The sequence below is a fragment of the Sapajus apella genome, unplaced genomic scaffold (assembly GCF_009761245.1).
Source record: "Sapajus apella isolate SASKATOON/1434 unplaced genomic scaffold, GSC_monkey_1.0 scaffold164, whole genome shotgun sequence".
Taxonomy (NCBI): domain Eukaryota; kingdom Metazoa; phylum Chordata; class Mammalia; order Primates; family Cebidae; genus Sapajus; species Sapajus apella.
Window position 1 is genome coordinate 1488900 of NW_022437104.1, and position 17425 is coordinate 1506324.

The window sequence follows — 17425 nt, forward strand, 5'->3', positions numbered from 1 at the left end:
CCTCATCCAAGGGGGCGGAGGTGGGGGGGGACCAGAAAACGCCCCATCACCCCCACCCCGGGAAAAAAAAAAAAAAACCCCCCTCAAAAAAAAAAAAAAAAAAAAAAAAAAAACAAGTTTGTCACTGCGCAAGAAAAGTTAAAATAACCTGAAATCTTACAGCTCACATGTAAAAGAAACTAGAAGTTTTCCCGAGTTTTACAACAATCTTAAAATGTACTTTACTAATAATGAGTTGTGAAATTGAAACTTTTCTAAAATACCAATAATAAAAAAAATTTGCTCAATTGAAATCAATTGAATTCTTTGTATTTTCTCTAGAAAACATTATAAAATACTTGTCATATGAAGAAGATATCAAAAAATTTATAGAACTCTTTGATATCAAAAAAATGTAGAAAAATTAGTAGAGAGGTGAGTCAGGTAATTAATAAGAATATTTTATTCTGGCCGGGTGCGGTGGCTCATGCCTGTAATCCCAGCACTTCAGAATGGTGAATGGTGAGGTGGGTGGCTCACCTGAAGTCAGGAGTTTGAGACCAGCCTGGCCAACATGGTGAAACCTCGCTTCTACAGAACAAAAACAAAACAACAACAAAATAATGTTTTATTTTTCTGGATTAGAAGATGTTTGTGACATTTGTCAGTTTTGAAGAATTTGTAATTTGTAAATTAGATTTCTAATTTTAAGGAAACACTTTCATCAATAAATCAACAAATAAGTAAAGTATACAATTCAATGGCTTTTAGTATAGTTTCTTCTGATTTGCTCCTCAGCTTCCTCCTTAGCCTTCTCGCTGTGTGTTCACATGGTTGTCTCTGTGTGCACACCTGTCTGGTGTCCCTCTTTGCCTGTGTCCTCATCTCTTCTTCTTATTATTATTATATTTCATTGTTTTTGTTTTTGAGATAGGGTTTGTTCTGTCGCCCATGCTGGAGTGCAGTGGTGCAATCATAAGTTACGGCAGCCTCAACCATCTGGACTCAAGTGACCTTCCCTCCTCAGCCTCCCGAGTAGCTGGGACTACAGCCATGATGCCTAGCTAATTAAAACAAAATTTTCTTGGCCGGGCGTGGTGGCTCACGCCTGTAATCTCAGCACTTTGGGAGGCTGAGGCGGGTGGATCACGAGGTCAAGAGATCGAGACCATCCTGGTCAACATGGTGAGACCCCGTCTCTACTAAAAATACAAAAAATTAGCTGGACACGCGCCTGCAATCCCAGCTACTCAGGAGGCTGAGGCAGGAGAATTGCCTGAACTCAGGAGGCGGAGGTTGCAGTGAGCCAAGATCGCGCCATTGCCCTCCAGCCTGGGTAACAAAAGCGAAACTCCATCTCAAAAAATTTTGTAGAGATCAGGGTCTTGTTTGTTGCCCAGGATGGTCTTGAACTCCTGGCCTAAAGCAATCTGAGCCATGGCACCGAGTTCTAATCTCCCCTTCCTTAATAGGACATCAGTCATATGAATTAGGGCCCACCCATACAACCTTGTTTTACCTTAATTACCTTTTTAAAGGCTCTATCTCCCAATACAGTCACATTCTGAGTTACTGGGGGTTAGGGTTTCTACATATGAATTTGGGGGGTAGTGAACACAAATTAGCTCATAACAGCAACCATTACCTCATCTAGTTTTTAGAACATTTTCAACACCCCCTAAAGTAGCCCTGAAGCCATTTAGAAGTCACATCTGCTCTTTCCCCATCGAAGCCCTGGGCAACCATTCATCTATTTTCTGTCTCTGTAGATTGACCTATTCTGTATATTTCATATAAATGGTATCATACAATATATGGTCTTTTTTGACTGGTCAATAATTATACGTCATCTTTCATTCCTGATTTCAGTAATTTGAGTCGTCTTTCTTTTACTTCTTCCTTAGTCTAGCTAAGGGTTTGTAAATTTTGTTGATCTTTTCAAAATAACTGAACTTGGCCAGTTACAGTCGCTCACATCTGTAATCCCAGCACTTTGAGAGGCTGAGGCAGATGGATTGCTTGAAGTGAGACACCCCCTCCCAACACACACGCGTGCACACACACACACACAAAGTAGCCGGGCAGGGTGGCCTATTCCCGTAGTCCCAGCTACTCAGGAAGCAGAGGCAGAAGGATCCCTTGACCTCAAGAGTTTGAGGCTGCAGTGAGCAATGTTTGCACCACTGCACTCCAGCCTGGGCAACAAAAAAAAGACTTCGTCTCCAAAAAAAAAAAAATAAATAAATAACTAGCCAGGCCCGGTGGCTCACCCCTGTAATCCCAGCACTTGGGAAGGCCGAGGTGGGCAGATCACTTGTGGTCAGGAGTTCAAGACCAGCCTGACCAACAAGGAGAAACCCTGTCTCTACTAAAAATACAAAATTAGCTGGTCGTGGTGGTGTGTGCTTGTAATTCCAGCGACTCAGAAGGCTGAAGCGGGAGACTAATTTGAACCTGGGAGGCAGAGGTTGTAGTGAGCTGAAATTGCACCACTGCACTCCAGCCTGGGTGACAGAGCCAGACTCCATCTCAAAATCAAAACAAAACAAAACAAAACCCTGACTTTCGGTTTCACTGTTTTTTCTTTTCTCTATTGTTTTTTAATTCTCTATTTCATTGATTTCTGCTCTAATATTTATTATTTCCTTTCTCATGATCGCCTTGGGAATACTTTGCTCTTTTCTGGTTTCATTAGGTGGAAGCTTAGGTTATTAATTTGATATCATTCTTTCATTTTTTATTGTTTTGAGACAGGGTCTTGCTCTGTCCCCAGGGTTTTACCATGTTGGCCAGTCTGGTCTCAAACTCCTGACCTCAAGTGATCTGCCCACCTTGGCCTTCCCAAGTGCTGGGATTACAGGCGTGAGCCACCAGGCCTGGCCAATTGTTTTTTTTAGAGATGAAGTGTTTTTTGTTGCCTAGGCTGGAGTGCAGTGGCACGATCACGGCTGACTGCAGCCTTGAACTCCCAGGGTCAAGCAATCGTCCCACCTCAGCCTCCTGAGTAGCTGGTACTACAGGCATATGCCACCACACCCAGCTAATTTTGTTTGTTTGTTTGAGACAGAGTCTCACTGTGTTGCCCAGGCTGGAGTGCAGTGGCATGATCTTGGCTCACTGCAACCTCTGTCTCCCAGGTTCAAGTGATTCTCATGCCTCAGCCTTCCAAGTAGCTGGGATTATAGGCATGTGTCACCATGCCCAGCTAATTTTTATATTTTTAGTAGGGACAGGGTTTAACAATATTGGCCATGCTGGTCTCAAACTCGTGACATCAGGTGAAATGCCTGCCTTGGCCTCCCAAAGTGCTGGGATTACAGGTGCGAGCCACCATGCCTGGCCTAAGTTTTAATTTTTTTTTTTTTTTTTTTTTTTGAGACAGAGTCTCGCTCTTTCTCCCAGGCTGGAGTGCAATGACGCGATCTCAGCTCACTGCAACCTCTGCCTCTCGGGTTCAAGCCATTCTCCTGCCTTAAAGCTCCCAAGTAGCTGAGATTACAGGTGTCTGCCACCATGCCTGGCTAATTTTTGTATTTTTAGTAGAGACGGGGTTTCATCATGTTGGCCAGTCTGGTTTCAAACTGCTGACCTCAACTGATCTGCCTGCCTCAGCCTCCCAAAGTGCTGCGATTACAAGCATGAGCCACCACACTCGGCCTAATTTTTTTTTTTTTTTTTTTTTTGAGACGGAGTTTTGCTCTTGTTACCTAGGCTGGAGTGCAATGGCATGATCTCGGCTCACTGCAACCTCCACCCCCCGGGTTCAAGCAATTCTCCTGCCTCAGCCTCCCGAGTAACTGGGACTATAGGCGTGCGCCACCATGCCCAGCTAATTTTTGTATTTTTAGTAAAGATGGGTTTTCACCATGTTAACCAAGATGGTCTCGATCTCTTGACCTCGTGATCCAACTGCCTCAGCCTCCGAAAGTGCTGGGATTATAGGTGTGAGCCACCGCGCCCGGCCACCCGGCCGAATTTTTAACATTTTTTGTAGAGATAGGGTTCTCACTATGTTGCCCAGGCTGGTCTCGAACTCCTGAGCTCAAGCCATCCTCCCAAATCAACCTCCCAAAGTGCTTGGATTACAGGCATCAGCCACCACACCCGGCTCTTCTTTTTAAATACACATGCTTACAGCTAAAGATTTTCCTCTAAGTGTTGCCTTAGCAGCATCTCATACATTTTGTTATGTTACATTTTTGTTTTCATTCATTTAGAGTGTTTTCTAATTTTCTTTGTGATTTTTTTCTTTGATCCATTTGTTATTTAGGAGTGTGTTAATTTCCACAACTTTGTGAATCTCATAAGTTTCTTTTTACCAATTTTTAACTTCCTTCCATTGTGGTCAGACAACATACTTTGTATGTTCAATTCTGTTAAATCTGTTGAGGCCTGTTGTATGGCCTAGTGTATGATCTGTTCTGGAGAATATTCTTGTGATCTTCAGAAAAATGTGTACAGTTATCCGTGGGAGAGTGGTTCCACGACCTTTGGAGTATACCAAAATCCATGGATGCTCAAGCCCCTGATATAAAATGGTGTAGTATTTGCGTATAACCCATGAATATCCTACTGTATACTTTAAATCATTTCCAAATGGTGATTCACACCTCTAATCCCAGCAATTTGGGAGGCCAAGGCGGGTGGATCGCTTGAGCCCAGGAGTTTGAGACCAGCCTGGGCAACATGGCGAAACCCGTCTCTACTAAAAACACAAAAATTAGCCTGCTGTGGTGGTGGGCACCTGTAATCACAGGTATTTGGGAGGTTGAGGCAAAAGAATTGCTTAAAACTGGGAGGTGGAGGTTGCAGTCAGCGGAGATCATGCCATTGCAACTCCAGCCTGAGCCACAGAGTGAGACTCAAAATAAATAAATAAATAAATAAAAATAAATCCAGGTTACTTATAATGCCTAATAAAGTGCAAACGCTATGTATATAGTTGTGGTGGTTTTTTGTTTTGTTTTGCTTTTTGTTGGTTTTTGAGACGAAGTCTCGCTCTGTTGCCAGGCTGGAGTGCAGTGGTGCCATCTCGGCTCACTGCAATCTCCGCCTCTCAGGTTCAAGCGATTCTTCTGCCTCAGTCTCCCAAGTAACTGGGACCACAGGCGCGCGCCACCACGCCCAGCTAATTTTTGTATTATTAATAGAGATGGGGTTTCACCATGTTGGCCAGGATGGTCTCAATCTCTTCCCATCCAAGTACTAACCAGACCCCACCCTTAGCTTCCAAGATCCGACGAGATCGGGCGCATTGAGGGTGGCATGGTCGTAGACGATTGTCTCGATCTCTTAACCTGGTGATCCGCCCGCCTCAGCCTCCCAAAGTGCTGAGATTACAGGCCTGAGCCACCACGCCCGACCTCGTATATACTTGTTATACTGTATTGTTTAGGGGAATAATGACAAGAAAAAAGTGTGCACGTGTTCAGTGCAGATGCAATTTTTTTCCTGAATATTTTTCATCTGAGGTTTGTTGAATTCAGGGATGTGGAACCCCCCCGATAGGGAGAGCTGATTGTATTTTACTGTTGTTGGTTGCAGTGTTGTACACAGACGTTAGGATGCTTTTTTTAAATGCAGATTTTTAAGGCTATACTCACTGAGTCCTCTGCCCCAGGGCCTGATATCTGTATCGGTAATAAGTTCTCCACATATTTCCTGCGCAGTACCCACGGATCCGGAATCCATGGCCCCACAAGTCCTTCAGGTCTGGTGTCCTTTGATTTAAGTGAGTAACTCTGGTGATGTCATCGATCGCTCTGACAGATTTTTCTTTTGCTCTAGTCTTGCAGCCAGGTCTGCGGGAAAAGAGAATCCTGTGTTCTCAGGCTCGGCTTGCGTCTCATTCTGCCTGGCAGAGCTACGGAGGTATTGGGCCGCCGGGACATCACGTGGACTGGGGCCGGATAATGGCGGGCGCTGCAGAAGATGCGCGATCGCTTTTTCGGGCTGGGGTCCGCGCGGCTCTGGAGGCCTGGCCGGCCTTGCAGGTCAGTGGGGCCACGGCAGGGTCAAGCTTAGGGCCCGGGGCGGAACAGGAGTTGGTTGGGCTAGGTGCCTGAGGCTTGGCTAGGCGGCGTAAGAGGGGTTTGCTGGGTGGCGTAAGCGGCCTCCAGGCTACTCCAGATCTTCTCCCGGTCTTCTCCCAAGTTGACGTGGTGGGCTTGGGCCTGTGTTTGCAGATCGCTGTGGAGAATGGCTTCGGGGGTGTGCACAGCCAGGAGAAGGCCGAGTGGCTGAGGGGTACAGTGGAGGATTACTTCATGCGCAATGGTGAGTGAATGTGAGGCGCTGCCACCTGCCTGTGTGGGGGTGTGGAGAGGAGGAGCCCCCTCCCGCAGAACCTGTATTTCCTCTCGAGCAGTTGTGGATTGATACCTGAAGGCGAGGTGAAATGAATTCAGGTTTTGGAATCAGAATCCTGGATTCCAGTGCTTTACGGGCTGTGCCACTGAGTCGTGGCATTACTCTGGACAAGGCAATTTACCTCCCTATGACTCTGTTTCCTAGTTCCTAAAATGCGTATGCAAGTATCCAGCACAGCGCTGTACAGCAAAAATATTCTAGTCACATGTAATTTAATTTTTTTGTAGCCACTTTAATAAAGCAAAAAGCAGATGAAATCAATCTTAGTAAACTCAGTGTATACGAAGTATTTCAACATGTAATCAGTATAAAACATTGAGATATTTTACGTTTTTTTAGTATTGTTTTCAAAATCTGGTATTTCACAGTTTTAGCACATTTCGATGTGGCCTAGTCGTATTTCAAGCGCTCAGTAACCACCTGTGGCTGTTTGGACAGAGAAGATCTACACTGTAGGCTTGTCTTGAGGGATACAGAGAGCAAGACGCCCAGTAGAGGGCCTGTTGCGCAGTACGCTTTTCAAAAAAAAAAAATCTTCATTCGCTTTCCAGCTTTGGAGATGATATTAGGCAGAGTAATTTCTCTCAAGAAAGTATACTATCCAGTGAGGGGATCCACACAAGTAAATAGTTACAACATTGATAGATTTTCTGATAAAGAGGAGGTCAGGGTGCATGGGTTAACAGGCTGGGGAGACAGCTCAGTGGAGGTGGTGAATTGTGCTGGGTCTTAATGAGCAGGAGTTAACTAGGGTGGGGGGGGAGCAGAGAGCAACACTCAAGTTGTTCTGTGGCATGAGGATATAATTTGTTATATTTGTAAAGTATCGGGGAGCTCAGAATTGGAGTATGGGTGTGTGTGCATGGAGGGGTGAAGGAGTGGTAGAGAATGAAGCTGGGGTATGGGAAGCCCCCTTGAAAAGCCTAAGACAGGGAAGGCCTTTGATTTTATCATTTAGACCAGTGTTTGCCACAATTCATGCTAACTAGTCCTGTTAGATGTTCCGTGAAGATGCTTCTCCAGTCAGGTTATGTAAAAAAAAAAAACAAACCTCTTTTCTTCGACTCCCGCTGAAAAGTCTTAACACTTGTCAACATATTAAGAATATGTTCGATAAGAATAAGAACCACTAAAAAAAAACCTGTTTGCTTTTGTTTCTCATTAGGTTTTTATGGATAGCGTCCCTTAAAACCCAGCAGAACAGATATTTCTCAAAGGCAAACTATGAAACACTGCAGTAGGTGGTAAAAATTCGTGGGCAGGTTCTAGGTGAGAAATAGGATGGGATTTACTGGCTAGAAAGTTCAAGTAGTCATCGGTATGAAGCATAGACTGGAGAGGGAAAGACTGATGAGAATGCTGTTTTTGTCGGGAAACTGACTAGGCCTGAAGTAGGACAGCGGCAGCCGGCATGGAAAAGAAGGGGTGGAATAGGGCCTTCGAGATTGGTTGGCTGTAGACAGGGAGGGAAAAAGAGGCAAGTTCCTGGTTTGAGTTGATGGGTGGATTAGGTGTCTTTTCATGGAGTAGAGGAACCCTGGAGGATGAGAAGCAGGTTTGAAGAGTGAGGTGATGAGTCTGGCTTTGGATATGGAGGGTCTGAGGCACCTGTGAAACATCCAGGCACAGAGTAGTCTCAGTTGGCGATAGATTTAGGGGCTAAGTTTGAGTGGTAGAGAAAACCAAGTGTGGATGAGCTCTCCTAGGTAGGGCACATAGAGGGGAGAGGGAGCTTTTTGGAACTTTCTTGAGTTTATCTCTAATTCAGAAAAAGTAGAGCGTAGGCCCATAGGTAACTGAAGCCGAGAGGAAGAGGGGCTTGGCCAGAGTCACACAGTGGGATGTATGTCAAGGCTATGATTTCATCATTGGAATTTCTATGTCCGTTTCTTCTTACCTCTCCCATTGGTCTGTGGCTTCCATTATCAGTGGAGCCACAGTGGTGAAGGTTCTCTACACTTAAAAAACTTCAGCTTTTGCATAAAAGTGAACATGGATTAAGGATCTTCGCTGTGCTAGGCATTGCGTTGGATGCTTCCTCATAACAGACCTTTGAGGAGGCCACCATTAGCCCCAGTTTACAGATGAAAAAACTGAGGCTCAGAGAGAAGTAGCTTGCTCAAGGTCTCATAGAGGGGAGGCTGGTTAGAATAGGCCAGATGAAAGAGGGCTGGGAGTTGTGGGAAGAGGTCTTGGTAGGATGCAAGAGATTGGAAATGAGGTATTAATATTTAGTGGTTCTTAAATAAATGTTAAAACCTGGAATTCAGAACACTTAAGCAGATAAAAGGCTGATTGTGCCTTTGTCCACCTGGTTGCGGATCCACCAAGTAGTTATTGAAGAGTACTGGGCAGGGGTGATGAAGTTGCCTGGCCTTTGACCCAAGGGCCCTGTCCTTTCTACTCAGCCGACTTGGAGCTACAGGAGGTCGAAGACTTCCTTGGGGAGCTGATGACCAACGAGTTTGATACAGTTGTGGAAGACGGGAGTCTGCCCCAGGTGAGCTTATCAGGGCACAGCCGCCATCTCCCTACCTGCAGTCTGTCTTCTCCCCAACTATTTCAGGCACAGACTCTTGGCTGTGAATCTCTGTTGCCTGGAGGAAAAAGCGTGGCTTTCCCCAACCCTGCCTGCCTTCTTTTATTTCTTTCTACACATCATTCCCATCTAGGCCTGTTCCTCACCCCCATCCCAAGGGCAGGTCAGGCCAGTCCAGGTCCATTTTCACCCCCGCTGTGTTTATCATTGCTCCCCAATAAGATTTCTTTTCCTTTTACATCTTCCTTCTTTCGAAGCCCAGTTCTAGAGCCTTCCCTACTAGCTAGGCCCTGTTTTGATGCTTCAGGCCCTCACTTCAGCCCTTCATATGTGGCAGCTTCATTGGTTAATTCCTTGGGGAGGAAAGAGCCCCATTCTCTTCAGGAAAATTCCAACCTACTCCCCTCTGTTGCTTCAGACACGGGCTGTTTGTATAGTAGATTCTATACAAACTGGTTGAATGTTTTCTTGGTAGGTGAGTCAGCAACTGCGGACCATGTTCCACGACTTCCAGAGGGGCGATGGGGCTGCTCTGCGAGAGATGACCTCCCGCATCACTCAGAGAAAATGCAAGGTCACAGCCACCGCACTTAAGGCAGCTAGAGAGACTGACGAGGATGAAGATGATGCGGACAGTGTGGAAGAGATGGAGGTGAAGTGGGTGCCCCTGGGTTGGGGGGATACGGATGTTTTCAATTTTCTGGGAGACCAGCTAGATTCACCAGGAAGTGATAAGGGGTAGTAGTGGTTGGCGGTAGTGGTATTATCCAGAGAGGGCAGGGGACCTTCCTCAAGTCACACAGCCAATCCTGGAAAAGCTGGAGCAGAGCCTGGGTCACCAATGGTCAGTGTATTCAGCTCTCTTTTCTGTCTCCCCTCCAGGTCACAGCTACAAATGATGGGGCTGCTACCGATGGGGTCTGCCCCCAGCCTGAACCCTCCAATCCAGAGGCTCAGACTATTAAGGAAGAGGATATAGTGGAAGATGGCTGGACCATTGTCCGGAGAAAAAAATGACTGGCGTTGCTGGAAATGGCTTTGGGCCCTTGCTTGCTAGCTCTGAGAGTCATTTGTAGGGTTTCTTTTTTTGAGGACTGCAGACCTGTGGACTGGTTACCCCATTCCCACCCTGTCCACTGTTCCCCTGTCTAGCTCCCTCCAAGGGAAGGAAAACCTAGGGTCCTTGGTCTTGGTGGTGGGGGGACCTGGTCCAGCACATTCCCTTGGGCCTTTAGTTAACATCCAAGTGACGAGGCCAGGTTCCCCAGTACAGTGTCTTTCCGGAAGATGGGGATGAGTGAGTGTGGGTGTAGCTGGGGGAGGAGCTAGATGCCGGCGGACAGTGGGCAGCAGGTGGATTTGGGGAGGAGAGGACCAGCAGCAGCAGCACTCAGTGATACGGGGCTGGCTGGGTCAGCAATGGTGAGATGAACATGCAGGTGGAAGAGAGAATAGTTGAAGATGTGACGGAGAATAGCTCTGGAGCCTCCCGCTTACCCCACCCCACGCACTCGCAACAGCTCTGTACCCCTGCCCAGAACTTGCAACCTCCCAGGAATGCTCCCTTCCTTTAGCCCAGCCTCCAGCCCTGGGTTCCCTCAGGAATTCGAAGACTTTGGCTAGGTGGTAAGCTTGGAAGAGCTGGGCTTTGTTTTCTGTCTCTTCTAACCTCTTTCCTCCTTATCCCATCCCATTTGAGTTCAGGGGTAAGGGTTAAGATCTTAATAAATAATACCTTACTGTTTAATCTGTGGCTTGACCTATGAGTAGTAGCCTTAGAATCCGCCTTCTGGGAACTGAGCTTCAGCGTTTACAAGGGAGCGGTTTCTGGGCCCACGCTAGCAGCCTGGTACTTTGGACGACCAAACATGGACGGACGGAGCACAGCAGTGCTATGAAAGTTACTGTAAGCCTGAAATAAACTGTATTTTTCTTTAAAAAAAAAAAAAAAAAAGTATCCATTGTCCTCCCCCCGTTCCCCTGTCCTGCCCGGTGGCCCTGCCATGGGTCTGGACGATAAAATACTGGGTAGCCTTGGGGCCGGGTAGAAGCTGTAAGCCATGGGAGAGGCAGGAGAGGTCTAGTTGCCACCCCCACGTGAAGTCGAATGTGTGAAGACACTGGCTGAGGAGGCAGGGGTGGGTTGGGGCCCCAGGGTAAGTGGCAGAGCTGGCACTTGAATCCAAATCTACCTCTGGTGCTTTGTGGGAATTGGGTAGAGGCAGGATCTGTGGTAGGGTATTGGGGGATGAGGGGGAAAAAAACGACCTAATTCAGGTGAGTCTAGCAACGGCTCCCACCCTGCCTGGGGACAGGGATTAATAAAAATTAACATCACTGTAGGAATATATTTTTTAAAAGCCCACGTTTTGTGAAAAGATTAATTAAAAAACCCAAGACCCAGCATTCGGGATTGAAAGTGCCCGTGATGGGAGTTCAAGTATTGACTGAGCTGGGAGGGAAGGGGCTGGAGCCCCCAATCAGACATGGGCAGCTAGAGTGTGGGGTGGGGGCTCCCAGTTTGCCCCAAACCCTCTAGGTCTTATCTCGGGTCTGGGGGGATTCGGGGGGTTCAGCAGTGGCTCCTAAAGCGGCCACTGGTGCCTCCTCCATCTCCCTGTCCTCAGACAATGTGGGCCCCGGGCAGAATGTGTCCCCACGGCCTGCCCGACCAAGCACAGCCATCCAGCGTCGCTGTAGTTCCTCTGTCTCAGGGCTGAAGTACCAGCTGAGGTGGCTCTGCGTGATCTTGAAGACGTGCCTTCTGTCAGGCCGCTCCCCTGCCTCGGGTGGTCCCACCTCAAAGCCAATGAGGGGCAGGCTGCGCTGGGCTTTCACATCCTGGGGGGAGGAGGGACAGAGCTGGGGCCACCGTGGGGCTAGACCTTTCCCCCTGCCCCAGCTTCTAGCTGGTTTGCATATGCTGTGTCTTCTGTCTCCTGCTGAGGAACCTTCTGTGGCTCCAGTGTTATCAACAGGAACATGTCACAACTGGGGCTAAAACGTAGGCTGGTTTAAATACCTGTCTCCTCTCATTCCACAAAACTGCTGGGCTAGTCTGTTTAGCCTACCAAATGTTTTCAGGCCTTTGTCTATGCTATTGCCCCTATCTGCATACTTTTTTTTTTTTTTTTTTTTTTGAGACAGAGTCTTGTTCTGTTGCCCAGGCTGGAGTGCAGAGCCACAAATGTGGCTAACTGAAACCTCCACCTCCCAGGTTCAAGCAATTCTCCTGCCTCAGCTTCCTGAGTAGCTGGGACTACAGGCACATGCCACCACGCCAGGCTACTTTTTGTATTTTTAGTAGAGACGGGATTTCACCATGTTGGCTAGGCTGGTCTCAAACTCTTGACCTCAGGTGATCCAGCCTCTCAGAGTGCTGGGATTACAGGCATGAGCCACTGTGCTCGGCCCCATCTGGATACTCTTACCCACTCCAAATTGGACCTAGCAGTTCCCCATCTCCACTCCTTCCAGGAAGCCAGGCTCACAACTCATCCTGGTTTGTGTGGTTTTTTTTTTTTTTTTGAGACAGAGTCTTGCTCTGTGGCCAGGTGCCAGGCTGGAGTGCAGTGGCGCGATCTCAGCTCAATGCAACCTCCTCCTCCCGGGTTCAAGCAATTCTCCTGCCTCAGCCTCCCGAGTAGCTGGGACTACAGGCGTATGCCACCACGCCCACCTAATTTTTGTATTTTTAGTGGAGACGGGGTTTCACCACGTTGACCAGGATGGTCTCTATCTCTTGACCTTGTGATCCACCCGCCTCGGCCTCCCAAAGTGTTGGGATTACAGGCGTGAGCCACAGCGCCCGGCCCATTCTGTTTTTCCCTACATACCTTGGCCCACAACCACTCCTTGTCTCTAGCCAGTCTTCGTCTCTCAAGGGTTGGGGTTCTGAGTTCCTCATAGAGATGGGCTCACCTTATCCTCCAAGGCCAAGGAGAGGTCAAGGACTGGCGGTAAGGGGATAACCTGGCTTTGCCAGGTGGCTGAAAGGACCCGACAGAGTAGGATGCACACCTGAGGGGCTCCGTAGATATACAGCACCAAGGGTTCATTTTCAGGGACCACGAACCATGCCTTGTGCCATCCTTTGCCACCCTTCTCCATGTAGTGCAGGAAGCTGCAGATGACACTGTTCTCCGCAGCCACTGAGGCCTGTTTCTGTGGCCAGAGACACAGGAAGCATCAATGTTGACAGAGGGCGTAGCCTGGCTCCTCTTGGCTTTAACGCTCCCTCAGTATAGGGACTCCTATTCCCGTCTCAGATGAACATGTTCAAGCTCAGGTGCAGGAGTGATTTGTGTAGTGCTACCCGGGGAATCAGCTAGAGCCGAGATTCAAAGCTAGGTCTGTCTGCCTGATTCGAGCAACCGCTGCTGCCTCTACAGGCCAGTGGAAGGAGTGTGCGGATCTCAGCAGGGGCATCTAAAATGCCAGTCAGGCATTCTTTCTTCAGTCAGGGCTTTCATTCCTCAAGCCATTCACACATTTATGCCTCACGTTTTTTTCTGTCATTCATCACACATCCATTTCCTACACTCAGTGAGAGGTAATCTAGCATTGTGGTTTTAAGGGAGTCTGTGGGTGGTTAATGAAGTCTGGCTTAGAGTCCCAGCTCTAGATGAAAATGCATCGACTTGGAGGGAGAGCAAATAGGGCTGATGTGATAATTAAATGAATTAATAAACGCAAAGTGCTTAGAATAGTTCCTGGCACAAAGTAAGTACTCTTTTAAGTGTTAATACCTACATTTGTTTTTAAAAAACTCCAAAATTGAGTATGAATTCTCCCTAATGTAAAAAAAAAAACCAACTCCAAAATGTATGTATGTGCATATATGCCTAGAAAGATAGGATAAGCCGTAACAGTGTAACTTCTGGGTAGAAGGCATATGGGGTTTTTATTATGTTTTGTTTATATTGTCCTACTTATCCTACTTTGTAATAACAAAAGTCTATTTTTTAATTTAAAAAATCTAGTTCTGCCACTCATTTGCTGTGTGACTTGGGCAAATGACCTCCCTGGGCCTCAGTTTCCTCATTTGTAAAATAAGGGAAACAATAGCATGGGCAGATTGGTTACCCTGGGATTAAATGTCTAAGTATTGAAGATGACTGTCTTTCACTCACTCTTGCCCTCATTCTACTCACTCCAAGCCTGGGTCCCGTGAGCACTACTGTTTCCCAGATGCCCGGGCCTCCTCAATCTCACTGGGTAGAGTTGCAGCCCATTTGCCCACTGTGGGAGAGTTAGTCAGGGGCGTGGCTCTTACCTCCAGGATGGACCTCCGGCGCTGGGGTGTATGCTGGCTGCAGGCTGGACTGCTCCCAGGCACCCCGTGCAAGGCCACATAGCAATCAGTGCACACACGGTTGGAGCGGTTGTTGTCATAGACGAGGCGGGCCCGGAACTCGGAGCACTTCCCACAAACCACCTGGGGTGGCAAGTGGGCAAGAGCAGCCTGATTCCAGCGGGTCTTCCCTTCAGCAGACTGCAGCCTCCCCCCGCTTGGAGGGTACCCACTCTGCGGCAGGCCTTTGGGCTGCCAGGCTGTCCCCTCCCTAGCTCTGCCCCTGCCTCCCAACACTCACATGCCCGCAGGCCTTGCAGTGGTGCCTGCGTTTGGTGATAGAATTGAAGGGCTCCTGGCAGCGCATGCACATGGTGACTTCCTTTTCCCGGATGGGAGTAGGTGCCCGCTTCCCAAGATCCACATTCTGTGGGGAGGGCCAGGTCTCAGGTCAGAGACAGGCACTCCCCAACCCAGTCCAGCCAGCCCTTGTCCCTGCTCCAAGGCTTGGATTACCATGGGGTGGGGATGGGGTGGGGTTAAGGGGAGCAGCCATATTCAGAAGACCTGCCTTTAACTCTTGGCTTTGCTCCTAGCTACTGTGCTACTGAAGACAAGTCACTTCTAGTATATTTTCTGGGTCTTGGTTTCCCCAATGACTTCTCTGTGGCCCTACCAAGGAAGGATTGCTTCTGAGGTCGTGCATTGCCTCCCTGGTCATTACTCACTGGGAAGGGGAAAGGATCATCTCAAGGTCAGGTGGGGACTTGGAAGTCTGGAAGGGGTCCCAGTGCAGGGGAAAGAGGGTGGGGACTCTTACCGGAGAGTTGGGCGGGGTGTCTTCATCTTCCCTGTTTGTTGAGTTCAACAGTTTGAAGGTCTCCAGCGTCTGTTCATGCTTCAGGAGGGTGGAGTTGATGGCCTGGGGAGGAGGTGTAAGAAATGAGAAGTCAGACCACCCCACAAACCACCCATTTCTACCCTCGCCTCACCTTCCTACACCGTAGCCTGAAGTTAGAAAAGCTGGGTTTCAGACCCAGCTCTGTCGCTGGTAGGTGGATGACCTTGAATAAATCCCCTCCCAAATCCAGGTCTCAGTGAATAAATCCCCTCCCAAATCCAGGAGGAGGGGGAGTGGTGGCTGAAAAACCTCAGGTGGCTTTCCTGGCCACCTTCTGGGCTTAAGATTTTACAGAGCTTGACACTTTCACCTTATACAGCCTCAGAGAAACCAGCTTCCTAAAAGAGTTTGTGAGTTTCTGCTCAACCTCTGCACCTCAGTTTGCTTATCTGTAAAATGGGGATGGTAAAGTTTGTTGAAAGATAGGGGTCTGGGACCATTCTGGTTAGAGGTGAGTTTTGAGGGAGAATCCAGCAACCCCTAAGAGACCTGTTAATACTTTTCTAGCCCTCTACCACAAAGCCTTGGATGTTACCTGGACCCAGTCTTTCTTCTCCTCCTCAGTCCTTGGGGTGGGGAATAAAAAAGAAAGATATTTGGTTAGGCAGGCCCACAAACGCAATCGGAGTGGTGAAGAGCAGGTGTTCTAGAGTCAGAAAGACCTGAGCTTGACCCTCTGCTTATTCACCTATTACTTATATGGCCTTGGGCAAGTCACATAATCTGTTTGGGTTTATTTATTCAACAATTACTAATACTTGCCAGACCCTGTGCTAAGAACTTGGGCTTCAGAGAGGACCCTCCCCTCAAGGAGCTCATGGTCTAGTAGAGGAGATAGGGACAATACAGGGAGATCGATACTATGACGGTGAAAATAAAGCCAAGGAGCCCAGAGGGGACATGCCCTAGTCTGAAGTTTGCGTGAGGACTTTCCAAGGAGGTGCTAGGCCTCAGGTAGAGGGGTAAGGGTGAAATGTGTAGGAGAAACAGCGTAGAACATACAAGAATGCCAGGTGCGGTGGCTACACCCGTAATCCCAGTACTTGGGGAGGCTGAGGCGGGCGAATCACCTGAGGTCAGGAGTTCCAGACCGGCCTGACCAACATGGTGAAACCCCATCTCTACTAAAAATACAAAATTAGCCATGCGTGGTGGTCCATGCCTGTAATCCCAGCTACTCAGGAGGGCGAGGCAGGAGAATCGCTTGAACCTGGGGGGCGGAGGTTGTGGTGAGCCGAGATTGCACCATTGCACTCCACATTGGCCAGCAAGAGCAAAAATCCATCTCCAAAAAAAAAAAAAAAAAAAAGAAAAAAAAATAGGAACATACAAGAAACCATGTCAATAATTCTCAGTTGGCCGGGCATGTTGGTTCATGCCTGTAATCCCAGCACTTTGCGAGGTCAAAGCGGGAGGATCATTTGAGGTCAGGAGTTCAAGACCAGCCTGGCCAACATGGTGAAACTCTGTCTATACTAAAAATACAGAAATTAGCCGGGTGTGGTGGTGGGCACCTGTAACCCCAGCTACTCAGGGGGCTGAGGCATGAGAATCGCTTGAGCCTGGGAGTCGGAGGTTGCAATGAGTAGAGATCGTACTCCAGCCTGGGCGACAGAGTGAGACTCTGTCTCAAAAAAGAAAAAAAAAATTCTCTATTGCTGGGATGCTAAGTTTGAGAAAGGGGGGCAGATTTTTTCATTTGTAAAATGGAGATAATGGTGATCACTCTCTGGGTTGTTGTGAGCAGTGACTGAAGTAACATATACAGTGCTGAGCACAATGTCTGGCACACTGGACGCTCAATCAGTGTGAGGTCCCCCTCCTTTGGCTCCTTTCCCGACTCTTCTGTCTGCCCTGCAGCAGCCTCATCAACTGCTCACTAGGAATGAGACCCTGTCCTCTCTGCTGCCTCTCATCTGGCCTCTTCTCATTTCCTTCCATATCTACACTCTAGACATCAAAAATATTTTTCTAATATGAAAGTCTGACTATATCCCTAGAACCACTTCATGAAAAATTAAGGATGTGAGTCAGTATTTAGCTACAAGAATGTCCATTGCAGGCTGGGTACGGTGGCTCATGCCTGTGATCCTTATACTTTGGGAGGCCAGTTTGAGACCAGCCTGACCAACATGGTGAAACCCCATTCTACTAAAAACACAAAAATTAGCCAGGCATGATGGTGCAGGCCTGTAGTCCCAGCTACTCGGGAGGCTGAGGCAGGAGAATGGCTTGAACCCGGGATGCAGAGGTTGTGGTGAGCTGAGACCAAGCTACTGCATGCCAGCCTGCATGACAGAGCAAGACTCTATCTCAAAAAAAAAAAAAAAAAAAAAAAGAATGT

The 17425-nt window shown here is 48.0% G+C and overlaps 2 protein-coding genes across 2 annotated transcripts in view; one reads left to right on the top strand and one right to left on the bottom strand.

Moving 5' to 3' along the window:
• Window positions 1-5842: 5842 nt before the first annotated feature.
• Window positions 5843-10822, top strand: TSR2 (TSR2 ribosome maturation factor). Its single transcript, XM_032267021.1, has 5 exons — window positions 5843-5972; window positions 6165-6255; window positions 8757-8848; window positions 9363-9539; window positions 9770-10822. The coding sequence occupies exons 1-5, from the start codon at window positions 5892-5894 to the stop codon at window positions 9902-9904; spliced, it is 576 nt and encodes a 191-aa protein (XP_032122912.1). The 5' UTR covers window positions 5843-5891; the 3' UTR covers window positions 9905-10822.
• Window positions 10789-17425, bottom strand: part of FGD1 (FYVE, RhoGEF and PH domain containing 1) — a 50546-nt gene continuing 43909 nt past the window's right edge. Inside the window, exons 13-18 of the mRNA XM_032267020.1 lie at window positions 15617-15647; window positions 15001-15102; window positions 14482-14607; window positions 14163-14324; window positions 12908-13051; window positions 10789-11728 (exon numbers count right to left, since the gene is read on the bottom strand). Coding sequence (XP_032122911.1) covers window positions 11423-11728; window positions 12908-13051; window positions 14163-14324; window positions 14482-14607; window positions 15001-15102; window positions 15617-15647 — 871 coding nt within the window. The 3' untranslated portion in view covers window positions 10789-11422. The remainder of the gene's footprint in view (window positions 11729-12907; window positions 13052-14162; window positions 14325-14481; window positions 14608-15000; window positions 15103-15616; window positions 15648-17425) is intronic.

What these genes read in the sequence shown, in the direction of transcription:
- TSR2 (XM_032267021.1), top strand. Translation starts at nt 5,892, where the DNA reads ATGGCGGGCGCTGCAGAAGATGCGCGATCGCTTTTTCGGGCTGGGGTC. An exon ending in GGATTACTTCATGCGCAATG is followed by an intron (nt 6,256 to 8,756) that starts GTGAGTGAATGT and finishes CTTTCTACTCAG; the next exon opens with CCGACTTGGAGCTACAGGAG. An exon ending in ACAGTGTGGAAGAGATGGAG is followed by an intron (nt 9,540 to 9,769) that starts GTGAAGTGGGTG and finishes TCTCCCCTCCAG; the next exon opens with GTCACAGCTACAAATGATGG.